The sequence below is a fragment of the Nicotiana tabacum genome, chromosome 7 (assembly GCF_000715075.1).
Source record: "Nicotiana tabacum cultivar K326 chromosome 7, ASM71507v2, whole genome shotgun sequence".
In the NCBI taxonomy this organism is placed as follows: domain Eukaryota; kingdom Viridiplantae; phylum Streptophyta; class Magnoliopsida; order Solanales; family Solanaceae; genus Nicotiana; species Nicotiana tabacum.
Window position 1 is genome coordinate 134,678,114 of NC_134086.1, and position 20,685 is coordinate 134,698,798.

At 40.5% G+C, this 20,685-nt stretch overlaps 1 protein-coding gene across 1 annotated transcript; it reads left to right on the forward strand.

The window, feature by feature from the left end:
• Nucleotides 1-19,582: 19,582 nt before the first annotated feature.
• Nucleotides 19,583-20,398, forward strand: LOC142162307 (uncharacterized). Its single transcript, XM_075218645.1, has 2 exons — nt 19,583-19,726; nt 19,808-20,398. The coding sequence occupies exons 1-2, from the start codon at nt 19,583-19,585 to the stop codon at nt 20,396-20,398; spliced, it is 735 nt and encodes a 244-aa protein (XP_075074746.1).
• The last annotated feature ends 287 nt before the right edge of the window (nt 20,399-20,685 follow it).

A 20,685-nucleotide genomic window follows, 5' to 3' on the forward strand; every position in this document is an offset into this window, starting at 1 on the left:
TAGAACTTCCACGGCCAACTCAAGCCTCAAACACTGCTTTTCCTTTTGAATTTGGCTCCAAATCAATTGTATTTGGACATAATCGACATAATAACATCAATAAATGCTAAACAATCCAATCCCAATGCTTAATTATAGATTTCCTATCATTCTTCCAAAAAAGTCAAAAATTGACCCCGGACCCGCTTGGCCAAAATACGAGGTTCAGACCAAAACCCGATCACCCATTCACCCACAAGCCGAATTGTGTATTTAGTTTCGAAATCCGACCCCAAAATTAGGTCTAAATTCCATTTATACAAAAGCCCTAACTCTATCTATCCTTAAGAACATGATTTAGGCCTAGAAATCTAATGGGTGTTAATGGAAATTGAAGAAAATGAGTCTAAGATTACATACCTATGAATTTGTTGTGAAGTTCTCTTTCAGAAGTTATGAAGTTTGGGTTTAATCCTGTATGTGTTCTATTACTGTTTAAATGACTGGGCAAAATTGGTCTATGCGATTGCGAACAAGGGTATGTGATCGCATAGGGTAAGGGGAATTGGTCACTGCGGTCGCGGACAAGGCTGTGCGATCGCATAGAATAAAAATGATTCCCTTCCCCGGCTTGGTTTAACCCATTGCAATAGCGGATGAAGCAATGCAATCACATAGAACAATTGGTGACCCCCATAATATACTCTACGCGATCGCGGAAGGAGCTATGTGATCGCATAGCAGAAAATAGGAATAGCACAAGGACCTGGACACCAGTAGACAATAATTTCTGCAAATTTTCCTAAGTTCAAAAACCTTCCGAGACCTATACGAAACTCACCCTAGCTCTCGGGGCTCCAAACCAAACATGTATACTACCTCAAAAACACCCTACAGACTTACTCGTGTGATAAAATCGCCAAAATAACATCAATAACTATGAATTTAGTATCAAAATCGTGAAATCACTTAAGAACTTCAAATTTTCCAATATTCTCTAATACAGTCTGATTCACGTCATTTCAAGTCCGTTTCTTACCACATTTTACATACTCGACTTAAACCGCATATAAGATCTGTATCAGGCTCCGGAACTATAATACGAGCCCGATACCATCAAATTATAAATGCATTTCATTTCCAAAACTCATAAATAATTCCAGAAAATAATTTTCTTTAAAAATTCGTTTCTCGGGCTTGGGACCTCGGAATTCAATTCCGTACATAAGCCCAAGTCTCATATTTTCCTACGGACCCTCCAGGACCGTCAAATCATGGGTTCGGGTCCGTTTATCCAAAATATTGACTGAAGTCAACTTAAATTCATTTTAAAGTCAAAATTCATCATTTTTCACAAATTTTCACATATTGGCTTTCTGTCTACGTGCTCGGACTGCGCACGCAAATCGAGATAATGCTAAAAGAAGTTTTTAAGGCCTCGGAATGCAGAATTCATTTCTAAAACAAGTGATTACAAAGGTCATCACAAAAATTAATATGTAACAACAACATACGGATAAAAAGAGAAAATAATTAAAATCACATTTTCAAATAAAATTTAAAAATCTATAAAAAAGACAAAGGAGCAAATAAACAATATAAATAAATAATAAAAAAGTGAATAACAAAAATGAAGAAAATAAAAAAAATTAACAAAAGAACATAAAGAAAAGGAGTAACAAAGGGGTTAAAGTAACTAAAGGAGTAACAAGGACCAAAATTCCAGTGAGTCTCCATCCAGGGTCATTTATATAGAATTTCAGCACTTCAACCCTGGCACCTATATCCATTTTGTGTTTTAAGGTGCCATTCATTCCTTATGTAGGATATTTGAGGAAAATACTAGTACATATATAAGATTTTATCTGAGCAACCGAGTAGCACATCACCCCCAACTCTATACATATATCCGCCCCTGCATGTGAGACAAGAACAGAACGTTTGTGAAGTGGCTAATAAAAAAATTAAAGCAATTATTTCTCCACTTAACCACAGATCGGAAACTATTAAAAAGAAATAAAGAAAGGTAAAAAAAATATTACTTCTCTTGTTTGAGGTTTTCAAAGTTTAACGTTTTAATTTTTGAACACTAAAACTAAAAGGGATATTTTTTATAAAAGAAGCTTTATGTGAAATACTGAGCAATTGGCCTTGGAAGTGTGACGACCCAGCCAGTCGTCTCATGAGTTACGACTCCGTTTTCCCTATTTCTGCTTCTTTATGCCTTGTTATCCGTGTTGTGTGATATCATATTGGTCGGATCGAGTCCGGAATGATTTTGGTAAGGTTTGAGACACTTAGTCTCTTTTAAGGAAGTTTAAGTTAGAAAAGTCAATCGGATGTTGACTTATGTGTTAGAAGGCTCAGATGTGAGTTTCGGTGGTTCGGTTAGCTTCGGAAAGTGATTTGGGACTTAGGAGTGTGATCGGAATGGGTTTTGGAGGATCGTAGTAGATTCAGGCTTGAATTGGCGAAATTGATATTTTGGCGATTTTCGATTTTTAGGCAAGATTTTGATATAAGGGTCGGAATGGAATTTTGAGAGTTGTAGTAGTTCCGTGGAGTCATTTGGCATGTGTGCGCAAAATTTCAGGTCATTCAGATGTGGTTGGTTGGGTTTTAGATCGAAAAGCGTAATTTGGAAGATTTTAGAAAGTTTGGCTTGAATCCGATGTGTTTTGGGTGATTTAATGTTGTTTGAGGTATTTTGGTAATTGGAACAAGTTTGAATAAGGTATTAGGATATGTTTGTCCTTTTGGTTGAGGTCCCGGGGGCCTCGAGGTGATTTCGGATGATTGACGGAGAAATTGGATTTTTGTTGCAGCTGCTGAATTTGCTGTTTCTCGTATTTTTGCACCTGCGGATATGGGGACTGTAGAAGCGGATTTTGGAAGAATGTCAGGAACCGCAGAAGCGGTTAGGATGGGCGCATCTGCGGAGTCGCAGATGCGGAAGGCTTATCGCAGATGCGATTTTGGACTGGTTAGTGATTTCCGCAGAAGTAGAGGAGTGAACGCAAATGCGGTACCGCAGATACAAAAAGACTTGGGCAGAACATATAAGTTATTTCATTCATGAATTTGAGTTATTTCACCATTTTTTACTTCGGCTTGGGAGCTTTTTGGGCGATCTAAAAGAGAGAATTCAAGGACACTTTATTAAGGTAAGGAATTTGGACCTAAAACTTGTTCATATGCTATTATTTCATGGATTAGAGCTAGAAATTTTGGAAATAAAATTGTGGGGAGATAAGGATTTGAGAAGTTTTAATATGTATGAACTCATGGGGAGATAAGGAATCTATTGATGTAAAAATTATTGAATTTCGAGACGTGGGCCCGGAGGTCGGGTTTTGGTAATTTTGGAATTTTGTACTATTTTGATTTTTTCCCTTGGGCTTCGTTCCCTTAGCATATTTTGACGTCCTCGTTCTGATTTTGGTTAGATTTGATGCGAGTGGAGGCCGATTAGAGGGGCAAAGGCGTCACGAGCTAGAGATTTAGCCGGTTCGAGGTGAGTAATGATTGTAAATGATGTTCTGAGGGTTTGAAACCCCGGATTGCACATCATAGTGCTATATTGAAGTGAGGCAGATGATGAGCATGGGGTCGTGCACTATTGGGGATTGTGACTTGGTCCGTCCCAATTGATGTTTTACTGTGTATTTGACTGAAATCTATTTGTTATCATCATTATTTGGGCTGAAAGCCATATCTGGGCCTAGTTCCAACTATTTGAATCCTTCAGGGCTTTTTATTGATATTTTCTTACTATTTTGACTTTATACTCGAACTCAGTCATGTTAATTTTCACTGTTTTATTACTCAGCCATGTTTACTCAATTTTAAGACTTAAATGATATTTTAAATGATGTTTGGGCTGGGAAACACTGTTTTACTATTGCCCGAGGGGCTTGTGAGGATTTCTGACTGAGTAAGGCCGAGGGCCTATATTGTGAGAAAACACTGATACTAATTTGAGGCCGAGAGCCGGAGATATGTACGCCATGAAGTGGCTTGATTGATATGAGGCCAAGGGCCTAGTTTTGATGTCACGAGATGGATTATTATTGTACTTGGGCCATAAGGGGCCCCTCCGGGAGTCTGCACACCCCCAATGAGCGCGGGTACCCATTGTGATGTGAGATATTGCCCGAGGGATGGTACTGTTCTAAGATGTTGCCCGAGGGGCGGATTTGTTGATATTGTGCCCGAGGGGCGAACTTCTATTTGTTTACTTTACCTTAATTGCCTGTCAATTACCCGTTATTTGTTGGAAAAGGATTTTTTTACTTAACCTTTCACAGGTTTACTGCTTTTAAATGGATTTACTGCTTCATTATAGAATGTCTTGTGCCTTAAGTATTTTCATACTTTCAGTCGTTATTTACATTTGTTACTCACTAAGTTGGAGTACTCATTTTACTCTCTGCACCCTGTGTGTAGATTCAGGCGTAGCTGGTCCCGCTCCTGAGTGCTGATCATCTCCAGCTTTAGGCGGACATTCGGAGTTCACGAGGTAGCTGTTTGGCGTCTGCAGCCCTGTGTCTCTACTCCTTTATCACTTATATTTATTTTCAGATAGTTGTACTGGTTTATGGATTTAGTAGACTTGTATTATTACTTATAGATGCTCATGACTAGTGACACCCCGGTTAGGGCTGTGTATGGTGTTCTTCCTCGTACTTATGTTATCATCTATTATTTCAGATTTATTTTATCATGTTAGACTGTTCTAAATGCTTAACGGTTAAAAATTGGAAAACGAGAAGTGTCGGCTGGCCTTGTCTTCACGAGAGGCGCCATCACGACCGGGTCTGGGTTTAGGGTCGTGATAGGAAGAAAACATCTACTCGCTCCGTTCCAGTTTATATGAACCTATTTCTTTTTTGGTCCATTCCAAAAAGAATGATCCTTTTCTAAATTTGAAAACAATGTAGCTTAAACTTCATATTCTACCCTTAATGAGAAGCTTTTATAACCACACAAATATTCTGGACCGCTTTTTGACTTGTTTAGGATCACAAATTCCAAAAATCTTCATTTTTTTAACTTCGTGCCCAATCAAACAGGTTCACATAAATAGGAACGGAAGGAGTATATCCTTTTTCTGCTAAATGGATTCAATACATTCTAATTTATGGAAATTGCTTCGCTTCGCATTGCTCTATATACACGGAAAGAAATTAGAGGGCTATTTTAAATTTTCAATAGATCTATTGATGCACTTTGCCAAGAAAAAGAAAAGGAAGCCTAAATTAAGCTTGGCATTTGAATTTTGGTAGCATCTCTTCGATTAGCCATCTTACCAACCATTTGTAGGCTGCTTGTGTCAAATGAATTCCGTCCCAACTGATATAAGTACTAGGGTCGGTACAAATTTGCAGTCCTGGAGCTCCACATATTCTATTTTGGTCGTAATTATATTTTTCTCCTATTCCACAACAAGCTTTCAATAGAGAGTTTTTGTCAAAACCTGCACATTTCAATCAAAATATATGTAAATGCATGAGATATTCTTCTAGGATGGATCTACACGTATTGTATTGAAAGGAGTTTATGTTAGGTGTTTATCCTTATTTTCTTACCATATTTAGTTTTCCTATCTCTTGAAGGAAGGGCAACATATTTACCATAATTGATTTTACTTTTTACGTAAAGGAAAATATAATTCTTCCATATTTAACTAGTCTTTTTTCTTGGAGGAAAATATTTTAGACTACTATAAATTGAGGATCCTTCCTTCTCATTTAGCAGCATCCACAATGTAGTCCCTTAGGGGTTCGAGAGTCTTGTTGGAGGGGGGGGGGGAGGGACTTTACGAGACAAATATTAGTGTGTCACTTGTGTTTGCCTCTTTGTGAGGTAGTTCTCTCGATATTTCGTACTCTCTTATATATAGTGGATTGCTCATTTCCGCCTGTAGACGTAGGTCAATTGACCGAACCATGTTAAATGTTTGTGTTTCTTTTGGTATATTTCTCTTTTTTTGTCATTGAAAGTTTGTTTTACTAGTTCCACGTGACACCTAATCATTTCGATCCTAACAATTTAATTGACTTTCCTTTGGAAAATTAAGTAGGGAAATGACACCGAAAAATAACGATAATAATACCACAATAATATTATTTTTAAGCAGATACACGAATTGGCTTGAGTCGTGCTGGGCACTGTCCTAATAATTTATTTCAGCAATGTAAAATATTTCCCCATAATTAAATAAGTCTACCTATATTTATTTAGAGGATACATGAATTAGCAAAATTAAATAATATACAAATCCAGCTAAAGTTATAAGACCAACTAAACGGGAAAGAAAAATAAATGAAGGAAAGAACAGAGACGTAAGGGAAGGCAGAAGTAGAAATAGAAAGCATTTCTTGTGTTCCATTATCAGGGAATGAGTGCCTATTTATAGGTATATGATAGTTTTAGATATAACAAGTGTCCATACACTTGTTCTTAATTCCCTTTACAAATTGTCACTCCAATGTTTCTTTCCATGCATAGTGACACTTGTAACCTTGTTGTCAATTTAAATTGCTTAAATCATATCGAACTTGGCAAACAAATTTCTAAAAAGTCAAACATTATTTTCTTGATCCTTAAAGAGAAGTTAACATTACTTTGGATAATTGCTCTCTTGATCAATTTTTGATTGATTGTTTAATGTGTGTTATTTATATTTGACCGCGTCGCATGTATGATTTGTGAGCGGGGTAGTAGATGCATCTATGGTTTGTGTCGTTTGACTCTCCGACAGTGCACACTTTATTATTATGTTGGATCGGGCCGTACGATCTCGGCATTATTTGCGCATGCTATTTGCTTGGTACCTTCTGTGATTTGAACAACTTTAAGTACCTTGAAATATAGATTGTTAACTGAAATGTCGAAAACAAAAATATTATTTATGAAAGAACCTGTCACTTCCTGTTATTAACTGTTAATTATTCATGACATCCATGCTTAGCGTAATACTTAAATTATATTATTATTTACCCTAGTAAGTGTCAAGTCAACCCCGCGTCACTACTTCTTCAAGGTTAGACTGGATGCTTACTAGGTACGTATTGTTTATGTACTCATACTATGTTATGTACTTAATTGTACATGATCTAAGGCAGGTGCATCTAGCTACCCATTCGGCGCGTGTTCCTGATACTTGACCGAGATTCCACGGTGAGCTGCCCCTTCTGAGCCATTCAGTAGCATACTAGAGTTTCTCCTTGTTATTACTGTCTATTCTATTTCAAGCAGTATGATAGTTATATGCTTTTGTACATTCTACTAGTTGCCCTCATACTTGTGACACCAGGTCCTGGCACACACATTAGTAGACTATTATTTTGGGTTGTATATCTATAATTATGAATTTGTTAATTATCGATTGTTTAAATTTAAGTTAAGTAAATGTTGAGATTGTTTAATAAAATAAATGAGAACTCACTAGTTGATTAGGGTTGGCTTGCCTAACAACGATATTGGGCGCCATCACGACCTATAATAGAATTTGGGTCATGACAACATGGTATCAGAGCATTAGGTTCATGTAGGTCTCACAAGTCCTGGGCAAACCTAATAGAGTCTTGCAGATCAGCACAAAGACGTCTGTACTTATCTTCGAGAGTCTATAGGGTATTAGAAAGCTACTTTTTATACATCTTCTATCATGTAGTTGATGGTATACTAAATTTCCTTCTTCTTTTCTCTCATAGATGGTGAGGACGTGCACGGCAGACGTTCCAGACTTGAGAGGAACTGCTCCCCCTGTTGCTAGAAGCCGAGGGAGGGTACCGACCCGATGTAGGGGACGAGGGCATCCCATAGCTTCCCCAATTGCACCATCGGCGGATCCTGTAGGGGATCCTATTATTGAGGAGCAGGGCAAGGTGCCCGCAGCAGAGCCTACCCTGGCGGACTTCATGACAACACTGGGCCTCTAGGAGGTCATGGGCTGGATGTTGCGGTACATGGATTCTATGACCCAGGCTGGTTTAGTTCCAGCAGACCGAGCCACATCTCACACGACAGGTGGAGTACAGACCCTTACTTTTCCGACTCCTGGGTATGCAGCCGCAGTGTATCAGACTCCGGGCACATTACTTGCGGATGGGGCCCAGCCAATTGCCGTAGTGATACGCAAGCCTAGACCAGCTGCGGACGACGATCCGCAGAAGTTATTGGACAGATGGAGTAGGCTACACCCTCATATATTTGGAGGTGAGTATCATGAAGATGCCAGGATTTCATTCATTGGTGCAGGGACAAACTGGACAACATGAGAATATTGGAGTCTCATGGGGTTGACTTCACTACTTTCTAGCTGGAGGGAAGGGCCCGTAGATAGTGGCAGTCTTATGTTACTTGGGGTCAGTTCATACAAATTTTCTTGGATATGTATATTCCAACCTCTGAGAGGGAAGAGTTGCGGTATCAGTTTGAGTAGCTTGAGTAGGGTCAGATGTTAGTGACCGACTCTAAGGCAAGGTTTTCTGAGTTGTCTCGCCATGCACTGATGATACTTCCTACTGATGTAGAGAGAGTGCAGAGATTTGTTGCAAGGTTGCATTCTGGTATTAGGTCCAACATGGACAGAGAGGTCGAGATGGGGACTCCTCATCAACTGGTAGTAGAGATTGCTCGGAGGATTGAGGGCTACCATCTGAGAGATAAAGAGCAGATCCAGTAGGACAAGAGGGCTCGATTCTCTGGAGAGTTTAGAGGTGCCCCGGCTAGGGTCAAGGTCAGTTTAGAACAGGTCAGCCCAGCAGGCCCACATATTCAGTACCACCACCTACTCGAGGAGCTCTAGCGTACCCCTATTTCAGTGCCATACCAGAGAGTTCTTACTGCCCGCCAGCCATTCAGGGTTCTTCTAGCTCCTAATTTAGTGCTACACCAGAGAGTTCATACTGCCCACCAGCCATTCAGAGTTCCTCTAGTGGGTATTTAGGCCATCAGGACAATACTTTAGGGCAGCAGTACATGGTGACGAGAGGTTGTTACGAGTGTAAAGATCCGGGTCATATGAAGAGGACCTGCCTCGGACTTCGGGGCAAGGTAGTGCAGCAGGGTCAACAACCCATGATTACAGCACCGATTGTCCAGCCTCCCAGAGGTGGAGGGTAAACTGGTAGAGGCCGTCCTAGAGGTGGAGTCAAGGCAGAGAGAGGTTAGCCAGCTACTATTCAGTCAGGTGGAGGCCAGCCAGCCGACGCTCAAGCTAGATTCTGTCCTTTTCTGGCCAGGCCAGATGCTTTGGCCTCAGATGCCGTTATCATAGGTATTATTTATGTCTGTGTTAAGGGATGCTTCAGTACTATTTGATCCAGGGTCTACCTATTCATATGTATCATCTCTATTTGCTCATATCCTTGACAATTCTCGGGAGTCCTTGGGTACTCCTGTTTATGTGTCCACTCCTGTGGGCGATTCTATAGTTGTGGATTGGATCTATCGATCCTATATGGTCACATTATGTGGTCTTAAGACTAGAGCAAATCTCATGTTGCTTGATATGACCGAATTTGAGGTCACCCTGAGCATGGACTGGTTATCCCCATATCACGCCGTCCTAGATTTTCATGCCAAGATTGTTACTTTAGCGATGGTAGAGTTGCTGATGTTGGAGTGGAAGGGTTTCTTATTTAGTACACCTAGTCGGGTTATTTCTTTTATGAAGGCTCGACATATAATCAAGAAGGGTTTTTTAGCTTATCTAGCTTATGTTCGGGACACCACCGCAGAGTCTCCGACGATTGATTCAATTCTAGTAGTTTGGGAGATCGCCGATATGTTCCCTTCTGACCTTCCAGGCATGCCACCGGATCATGATATTGATTGCCGCCAATTGAAAAAGGCTACCGCCAAGAACAAGTACCCATTGCCATGCATTGATTATTTATTCGACCAATTGCAGGGTGCTAGGGTGTTCTCTAAGATCGACTTGAGATCAGAGTATCATCAACTAAATATTTGGGACTCAAATGTCCCGAAGACTGCTTTCCATACTAGATATGGCCATTATGAGTTTCCGGTAATGTCCTTCGGCTTGAATAATGCCCCAACGACATTTATGAATTTAATGAACATGGTGTTCAGGCCTTATATTGATTACTTTGTTATTGTCTTCATTGATGACATCTTGATCTACTCACGTATCCTAGGGGAGCAATAGCAGCATTTGAGAGTATTGCTCCAAACATTGTGAGAGCAGAAGCTATATGCTAAGTTCTCCAAGTGTGAGTTTTGGCTTGAGTCAATAGCATTCTTGGGGCATGTTGTATCAAGAGAGGGTATTAAGGTGGATCCTAAAAATATTGAGGCAGTTCAGCATTGGCCACATCCTACTTCAGTGACTGAGATCACGAGTTTCCCTGGGGTTAGCAGGTTATTATCGCTGATTCATGCATGGCTTTTGATCCATTGCATCACCTTTGACTAGATTGACCTAGAAGGGTGCTCCTTTACGATGGTCTGATGATTGTGAGGCGAGCTTTCAGAAGCTCAGAACAGCTTTGACTATAACACTGGTTCTAGTATTGCCATCCGAATCGAGGATGTATATGGTATATTGTGATGCTTTACGCGTTGGCTTGGGTTGTGTATTGATGAATGAGGGACGAGTTATTGCTTATACTTCACATCAGCTGAAGATTCATGAGAAAATTATCATGTGCATGATCTAGAGTTAGTAGTGATTGTTTATGCTTTTAAGATATGGAGGCATTATCTGTATGGAGTGTCATGTGAGGTTTATAGTGATCATCACAGCTTACAGCATTTGTTCAAGTAGAGGGATCTCAATTTGAGGTAGCGTAGATGGTTTGAGTTACTGAAGGATTATGACATCACCATTATTTATCATTTGGGCAAGGAAAATGTGGTCGCGGATTCCTTAAGCAGGAAAGCAGAGAGTATATATAGCTTAGCATTCATTTCAGCGGAGGAGAGTCCACTATCTTTGGACATTCAGTCATTGGCTAACAGACTTATGAGGTTGGACATTTCAGAGCCCAGCCGAGTCCTTGCATGTGTTGTTGCTGAGTCTTCATTACTGGGACAGATCAAGGCTCGAGAGTTCGATGATTCGCATTTGGCAGTCCTTAGAGAGACGGTGCTACAGGGTAGTTCCAAAGAGGTTTCTATTGGCGAGGATGGTGTTCTACGACACCAGGTTCGCCTATGTGTTCCTAATGTCGATGGCTTGAGGCAGAAGATTCTAAAGGAGGCGCACAGTTCATGGTATTCTATTCATTCAGGTGCTACGAAGATGTATCGTGACCTGAGGCAGCATTATTGGTGGCGGAGGATGAAGAAAGACATAGTTGAGTATATGGCTAGGTTCTTGAATTTACAGCAGGTTAAGTATGAGCACCAGAGGCCAGGTGGCCTACTTTAGAGATGCCTATACTCGAGTGGAAATTGGAGCGCATTACTATAATTTTTGTAGTTAGGTTTCCGCGGACCTTGCAAAAGTTTGATGCAATTGGGTTATTGTCGACAGGTTGACCAAGTCAGCACACTTCATTCCGGTAGTGACTACTTATACTTCAGAGAGGTTGGCTCATATCTATATTCGAGAGATAGTTTAGTTACACGATGTGCCCGTTTCCATCATATTAGATAGAGGCCCTCAGTTCACTTTCCATTTCTGGAGAGCCGTACATAGTGAGTTGGGGACCCATGTAGAGCTCAGCATAACATTTCATCCGCAGACCGACGGGTAGTCGGAGCAGATAGTTCAGATTCTGGAGGACATGCTTAGAGCATGTGTGATTGACTTTGGAGGGCAATGGGATCAGTTCTTGACTTTGGCCAAGTTTGCTTACAACAATAGTTATCAGTCCAGCATCGAGATAGCTCCATTTGAGGTTTTATATGGTCGGCGATGTCGACCTCCTATCAGGTGGTTTGAGCCTGGTGAGGCTAATTTATATGTTACATATTTGGTGAAAGATGCCTAGGAAAAGGTAAAGTTTATCCTGGAGCCGTTTCGCACAGCACAGTCCAGATAGAAGACTTATGCAGATCAGAAGGCATGGGATGTATCATTCATGGTCGGCGGGAAGGTTCTCTTGAAAGTCTCGCCGATGAAGGGTATTATGAGATTCAGAAAGATGGGGAAATTAAGCCCCAGGTTTATAGTCCCATTTGAGATGTTGAGGCGAGTTGGGGAGGTTTCCTACGAGCTTTATTTACCCCCCAGCCTATTAGGATTTCATCCTATTTTTCACGTCTCTATGCTTTGGAGGTACCACAAAGACATGTTGTGTGTTAGACTTCAGCACTATTCAGCTAGATGAGAGCTTGGGGTATGAGGAGGAGCCAATTGCTATTGTTGATAGACAGGATCGCCAGTTGAGATCCAAGAGGATTTCTACGGTAAAGGTTCAGTAGAGGGGCCAATCAGTCGAGGAGGAGACCTGGGGTCCGAGGAGGACATGCAGAGCAAATATCCACGCTTATTTAGCACTTCAGGTATAAATCTAAACCTGTTCGAAGATGAAAGTTTGTTTTAAAGGTGGAGACTATAACGACTCGACTGGTCGTTTTGCTTTCTAGAACCCTATTATTCTAAATAAGACTTCCCGTACTTATTTTTACTGATTTATGACTTGTGGGGATGGTTGGTTCGGGATTTGGAAGAGTTTAGGTTGAAATCAGAACACTTGGTTTCTTAAGGTTGTCTTAAAAGGCCAAGTTTAACTTCGGTAAACATTTTGAGTTAACGACCTTGGAATTGGGATTTGAAGGTTCCAACAGGTCCGTATGATGATTTCGGATTTGGGCGTATGTCCGGATTGGGTTTTTAATGATCCGGGAGCATTTTGGCACCTAATAGTGAAAGTTGCTTCCTTAAGTATTTTTAAAGTTCTTTAAATTTTGTTTGGAGGGGATTTTTATGATCTCGAGGTCCGAACTGAATTCCGAGATCGGGAATAGGTTCATAATTTTATTTAAGACTTGCACGCAAAATTTGGTATCATTTCGAGTAGTATAAATACGTTTCGGCACATTGGAAGTAGATTGAATAACTTGCAGTTCATAAGTTTGATTCAATTGGTTTTAGGGTGTGATTCTTAGTTTTATTGTTGTTTCGAGCATTTTGACGGTTCGAGCTAGTCCGCTTTATGATTCTAACCTTGTAGATATGTTTGGGCAGGGCCCCGGGTGTCAATCGGACGAGGCTCGAGCTAAGTTAAAAATTTGAGAAGGGGATAAAGCTCCAAGTTGCTGTCATAAATGCACCTGCGGTTGGCTAGCCACAGGTACGAGCCGCTGAAGAGGCTAAGCCACCACAGATTCGGCTTAATGGGAGGAGCCCGGGTTTCGCAGATGCGGACCCTCTTCCATAGCAGCGGAACCTCAGAAGCCGTCACCCGACCGAAAATGCGGCCCCAGCTGGCTCGGCCAAATTCAAAAGAAATGGACGACCCTTTGCATAAGCGAGACCACAGATGTGGTCCCCTCACCGCAGATGCGGAAATTGCTGAATGCATTGGCCTTCATTTAATATGGGATTTTTGTCATTTTGACACATTTTACTCTATTCTTGGGCGATTTGGGAGCTTCAGAAGGGGAGATTTCAACCTAGCTTTGTGAGGTAAGTTATTTCTACTTAATGTAAGTTTAATACATAGTTTATGGGTAGACTACACCATGTAAATTAGTGGAAATTGTGGGTTTAGAGTAAAACCTAGGATTTCGATAAAAATGAGATTTTACCACGAAATTTATTGTGCAATGTACTAGAAATCATATATTCTTGAGATCAGAATTGTGCGGTCCGCACCTCTCCTTCTCTGAGGTCCACATTTTTTTGATGCGGTCCGCACTTTTATGTGCGGTCCTCACCTTTCCTTCTCCTCAGCACTCCAAAAATATGTGGTCCGCACTTCCAAAAGTACCAGAACAATATCAGAGTGCCGAAATGCCCGGACTCGCTCAAAACTCACCCCCTAAACACACCCGAGGCCCCTAGGACCTCAACCAAAGGTACCATCACGTCCTAAAATAAAACGCATTCGAGCCCTCAAATCACATCAAACAACAACAAAAACATGAATCGCACACCAATTCAAGTTTAATGAACTTGAAACCTCAAACTTCTACAACCAATGTCGAAACCTATCAAATCACGTCTGATTGACCCCAAATTTTGCACACAAGTCATAAATGACACCACGGACTTAGTCGAACTTCCGGAAATCTAGTACGACCCGATATCAAAAAGTCCACTCCCGGTGAAACTTTCCAAAATTCTAACTTTCGTCAATTCAAGCCTAAATCTACTATGGGCCTCCAAATCACAATCTTGATGTGCTCCTAAGTCCAAAATCATCTAATGGAGCTAACGAAATCATCAAAATTCAAATCTGAGGTCGTTTACACATAAGTCAACATTTGTCAACTTTTCCAACTTAAGCTTTCAAATAAGATACTTAGTGTCTCAATTCACTCTGAAATCACTCCGGGTCTGAACTAACTAACTTGATACGTCAAAATACAGCTGTAGAATACAAAAGGAGCAAATAATTAGGGGAAACGGGGCTAAAAATGACCGGGCGGGTCGTTACATCCTCCCCATCTGAGGGTGAATTGTTGCGCTCAACTCAACCTGAGTGCCCAACTCTCGTTGTACGTCCCTCCAAAATTGTGATGTAAATTGCATGCCTCTATCTGAAATGATGGAAATTGGCACCCTGTGAAGGCGAACAATCTCTCTGATGTAAATCTCAGCCAACCGCTCTGAAGAATAGGCAGTACACACAGGGATGAAGGGTGCGGACTTGGTAAGCCGATCCACAATCACCCAAATAACATCAGACTTCCTCAAAGTCCGTGGAAGCCCAACTAAGAAGTCCATAGTGATTCGCTCCCACTTCTAGTCTGGAATCTCTATCCTCTGAAGCAAGCCACCTGGTCTCTAATGCTCATATTTCACCTGCTGACACTTGAGGCACCGAACTACAAATCCAACTATGTATTTCTTCATTCTCCTCCACCATAGAGATGTCTCAAATCATGGTACACCTTCGAGGCACCCAGATGGATGGAATACCACGAGTTGTGGGCCTCTTCAAGAATCAACTCCCGTAGCCCATCTACATTAGGCACATATATCCGGCCATGCATCCTCAATACCCCATCATTACCAATAGTCACATCTATGGATTCACCGTGCTAAACTCTATCCTTGAGGACAAGTAAATGAGGATCATCATACTGGCACTCTCTGATGCGGTCGAACAAGGAATACCGAGAAACCACACAAGCAAGAACCCAACTTGGCTCTGAAATATCCAATCTCACAAACTGGCTGGCCAAGGCTTGAACATAGACTACAAGAGGTCTCTCCCCAACAAGAATTAATGCAAGACTGTCCATACTCACTGCCTTTCTGCTCAAGGCATCGGCCACCATATTGGCCTTCCCCGAGTGATAAAGAATAGTAATATCATAGTTCTTAAGCAGCTCCAACCATCTCCGCTGCCTCAAGTTGAGATCCTTCTGTTTGAACAACTGCAAGAGGCTATGATGATTAGTAAACACCTTACAAGATGCACCATAGAGATAGCGCCTCCAAATCTTCAATGCGTGAACAATGGCAGCCAACTCCAAATCATGGATAGGGTAGTTCTTCTCATGAGGCTTCAACTGACGTGAAACATAAGCAATCACTCTACCCCCTGCATCAAAGCATACCTAATACTGATCTGAGAAGTATCACAATATAGTGTATAAGAACCAGAAGTTGATGGTAGAGCTAGAATAGAAGATGTGGTCAATGTGTTCTTGAGCTTCTGAAAGCTCGCCCCACACTCATCCGACCACCTGAAAGGAACACCCTTTTGGATCCATTTGGTCAGCGGTGATGCAATCAATGAGAAACCCTACACGAACCGACGATAATAACCAGCCAAACAAAGAAAGCTCTAAATATCTATACCTAAGGACGGTTTGGGCCAACTCTAAACAGCTTTTATCTTCTTCAGATCTACTTGAATACCCTCACTGGACACCACGTGCCCCAGAAATGCCACTGAACTGAGTCAAAACTCACATTTTGAGAACTTAGCATAAAGCTTCTCCTCCCTCAACCACTGCAATACAATTCGTAAATGCTGGGCATGCTCTTCCTGGATACGAGAGTACGCCAGCATATCATCAATGAATACAATAACAAATGAGTCGAGATAAGGCTAAAACACATTGTTCATTAGATGCATGAATGTTGTTAAGGCATTGGTTAGCCCAAAAGACATCATGAGAAACTCATAATGACCATAACGGATCCTGAAAGTTGTCTTAAGAATGTTCGAGTCCTTGATCTTCAACTGGTGATACCCTGACCTCAAATCAGTCTTGGAGAACACCCTCGCTCCCTGAAGCTGGTCAAATAAATCATCAATATGAGGTAGAGGATACTTGTTATTGAATGTGACTTTGTTCAATTGTTTGTAATCAATGCAAATTCTCATAGTGCCATTCTTCTTCTTCACAAATAAAACTGGTGCATCCCAAGGTGACACACTAGACCGAATAAACCCCTTATCAAGGAGTTGTTGAAGCTTCTCCTTCAATTCCTTTAATTCTGTCGATACGATATGGTGGAATAGAAATGGCTGAGTGCCCGATACCAAATCAATACCGAAGTCAATATCCCTGTCTGGCAGCATGCTTGGCAGATCTGCAAGAAACACATTCGGAAAATCTCGCACCACCGGAACTGAATCAATAGCAGGAGTATTTGTACTGACATCCTTCACAAAGGCCAAATAAGAAAGACAACCCTTCCCTACCATCCGCTGGACCTTCAAGAATAAAATCACTCTACTAGGGACATAATCCAATAAACCTCGCCACTCAATCCGTGTAAACCCAGGCATAGCCAACATCACTGTCTTGGTGTGACAGTCTAGAATAGCATAACACGGAGACAACCAATCTATGCTCAATATCAGATAAAAGTCAACCATACTAAGCAGCAACAGAACAACTCTAGTCTCTAATCCCTTAATAGTCACTACACACGACCGGTATACACAGTCCATAATAATAGTATCGCCCACCAGCGTATATACACGGATAGATGAAACTAGAGACTCACGGGACATGTCCAAATAATGAGCAATATATGACAACACATATGAATAGGTGGAACCAGGGTCAAATAATACAGAAGTATCTCGATGAAATCCAGAGATCAGTGTGTTTGAAGCAATGAAATCTGGTCTAGCAGGGAGTGCATAGAAACGGTCCTGACTACCACCTGATCGGCCTCCCCCTCTAGGGTAACCCTTAGCTGACTGACCTCCACCCCGAGCTGGCTGAGTGGGTAGTGAGGTGACTGGGGCTAAAGATGCAGCCTGACTCCTCTGTTGTACTAAACCTCGGTAACAACAAGGAAACTGCCTCCACACATGCCCAAACTCCCCACACTCAAAACAACTCTCTGGTGCTAGTGACGGGGACTAAAGGGAGCCTTGAGCACCGAGATAACTAGTAGAAGAACCTGGTATGGAAGAGCTCTGAATCGATGGAGCACGGGAAGAACTCTGGGCTGGAAGGGCATTGAGTGATGGATAGCCTTGATGAGAACTGTGAGAACCATGGCTAGATAATTCGCCACGGTGAACTAGGCGGGCCATCTAAGCATGCCTGTAAGGACGACCTCTGCCGTGGTGAAACTAACCCCGAAAAGGAACACCATCAAAGCTACTTGAACCACGAGACCTCTTGGCCTCCCTCTTAACCCGCTCCTGGCTGTGGACTGACTCTATATCCCAAGCAATTTTAACAACCTCATCAAAGGTAGTATCAGACACTCTCTCTCTCTCTCTCTCTGGTCATATGCACCTGCAACTGAAATGCGAGGCTATCAACACTCACATTTCTCTATTATTTTGTTGATATGTCTGATATTATGGCACGTGAGTGGTTCGTTCTTAGCGCTTGGGCTTTGGAGCCCCTCCGGAGTCTGTACACACCCCCAGTGAGCACAGTGTGTTTAGTGTATTGAGTGTTGAGTGCGAATGCTGAGTGATGGAGTGACATTGTTGTGAGATTGCATTTACTTTTGTTGTTGTTGCATTTATCTGTTAAATTTATTTGTGGCACTTACTGAGTTATGGAATTTACCTGTTTATTTTTGTTTATTTTTAAATTGTGTAAATAAATAATTGGACTGTTTTACTTAGCTCGTCACTACTGCTCAGTTCCTTAGTTATTTCTATTACTGCTGAGTCGGTTCTACGCATACTATACCCTGCACTTTATATGCAGATCCAGGTGAGTTAGAGCGCAGCGATCGTTGAGTTCAGGTCGGCTATAATAGGAGCCTGCAAGGTAGTTGCTAGAGTCTGCATGACCTTGTTACTCCTTTTGTTATTTCTTCTTTGGACTGTATTGACAATTAGATAGTTATATTTCTTAGTTCATAGTTTTAGATGCTCATAACTTAGTGACAACCCGATGTTTGGGGCTCGTTTTCATATTTTATATTAATTATATTTAGAGTTGATTTAGTTTATGAGAAACTCAAATGTTGAAAATATTTTATTAAATTCTTATAATCGATTTAGTAGTAATATTTTGGCAAATAGGCTTGCCTTGTAACACGATAGGCGCCATCACGACATGATTAGATTTTGGTTCATGACATAGAGTTTTAGTTTTGAAAGATATTTTCTATGTACCTTCTAATAGAAGGAATTTGATTTCTGTTTCGAAAATAATGGATGCTAGTTATAATATTTATTTTGCTAATAACTCTGCTATTATTAAGTTTAATAAATGTTTTATCTACACTACTGCTAGAGTACATGATCTTTTTATTCTTGATATATCTTCTAATGTGCTACAACAACCAAAAGAATTAAATAACATTAATCTGCCACATAAAAGAAAACGTATTTCTGAATTAAACCAAACTTATTTATGGCACTTACGTCTAGGTCATATAAATCTAAATAAGATTTCGAGATTGGTCACTGATGGACCTTTGAGTTTATTGAAATGGCATCACTGCCAACATGCGAATCCTGTTTAGAAGGTAAAATGACCAAGAGACATTTTCCCTCAAAAAGAAATAGAGCCAGTGATAAGTTAGAATTAATTCACTATGATTTGTGTGGCCCTATGAATATACAAGCAAGAAGTGGTTTTGAGTATTTTATGACTTTCACAAATGATTACTCAAAATATGGATACATTTATCTGTTGCGCTAGAAGTCTGAATGCTTTGAAAAATTCAAAGAATTAAGACAGAAACGGAGAAACAACATGATAAATATATCAAAAAATTGCGATCTGATCATGGTGGTGAATACCTTTCTACAAAATTCACTAAATACTTATCAGATTGTGAAATTACGTCTCAATTATCTACTCTAGGAACACCATAACAAAATGGTGTGGCAGAAGGAAGAAATAAGACCCTTATGGAAATGGTTAGATCAATATTAAGTTATTCCGATTTACCTTCTTTCTTTTGGGGATATGCTTTAGAAACAACAAATTATATTCTAAATTTTATTCCTTCAAAGTCAGTACCATCAACTCCAGTAGAATTGTGGACTGGGCGCAAGCTAAATTTATGGCACATTCGGGTTTGGGGTTGTCCAGCACATGTGTTGAAAGGGAAAGCAATAAATTGGAATCGAGAACAGAAGTATGTATGTTTATTGGATATCCAAAAGGAACTAAAGGAGGTTTATTTTATTGTCCTAAAGAAAAGAATGTAATTGTTACAACAATTGCAAGATTTTTAGAAGAGAACTATTTAATGAACCATATTCCTAGAAGTAAACTAGTTTTATAGGAATTAAGTAATAGAGTAACTAATTACTCATCTTTGGAACGTATCCTGGAAGCTAGCATTGACATACCACTACATTATCGTAGTGGGAGAAATGTCAATAGGCAGCAGAATGCACAAGAGCAATTGGCAGACGTCTCGCTACCCCAAAGTAGTGGGAGTAATTTTGAGCAACCTCAGATTATTGAGCAACCTGAAATTGTTCTACCGCCTTCACTCCAGGAAGAAGTTAATGATATCCCAGCACCGCAAGGTGTGGAGGATAACATTGAGGTTTCTGTTCTGGAAAATGATGTTGTGATTCAACAAAAAAATCAGACTGCACCTGTAGTGACTAGTCGTAGTGGGAGAATTATTAGAAAACCTCTACGGTTTTCTCTCTTGGAAGAATCTTTTGAAAAAAACCCTAAAACACCTAATACAAAACCTATTAATTATGACGAAGCATTACATGATACAGATGCTGATAAATGGGTTACTGCTATGAAATCCGAAATGGAGTCCATGTACTCCAATCAAGTCTGGGATCTTGTAGAACCACCTACTGGATTCAAATCCATTGGTTGTAGATGGATCTATAAGAAAAAGAGATGAGTGGATGGAAAAGTTTAAACTTTTAAAGCTAGGATTGTTGCAAAAGGGTTTACTCAGAAATAAGGGATCGATTATGAGGAAACCTTCTCGCCAATAGCCATGCTTAAATCCATTAAGATTCTCTTATCCATTGCTGCTCATTACAATTATGAGATTTGGCAAATGGATGTCAAGACAGATTTTCTTAATAGAAGTCTTGATAAGTGCATCTATATGGCACAACTAGTTGGTTTCATAAAAAGTGACAATGAGCACATTTTGTGTAAATTAAATAAATCTATTTATGG

Excerpts from the sequence above, each read along its gene's own strand:
- LOC142162307 (XM_075218645.1), top strand. The coding sequence starts at position 19,583 with ATGGCACATTCGGGTTTGGGGTTGTCCAGCACATGTGTTGAAAGGGAA. Across the intron at positions 19,727-19,807 it reads ATTGTCCTAAAGAAAAGAAT|GAATTAAGTAATAGAGTAAC; the intron begins GTAATTGTTACA and ends CTAGTTTTATAG.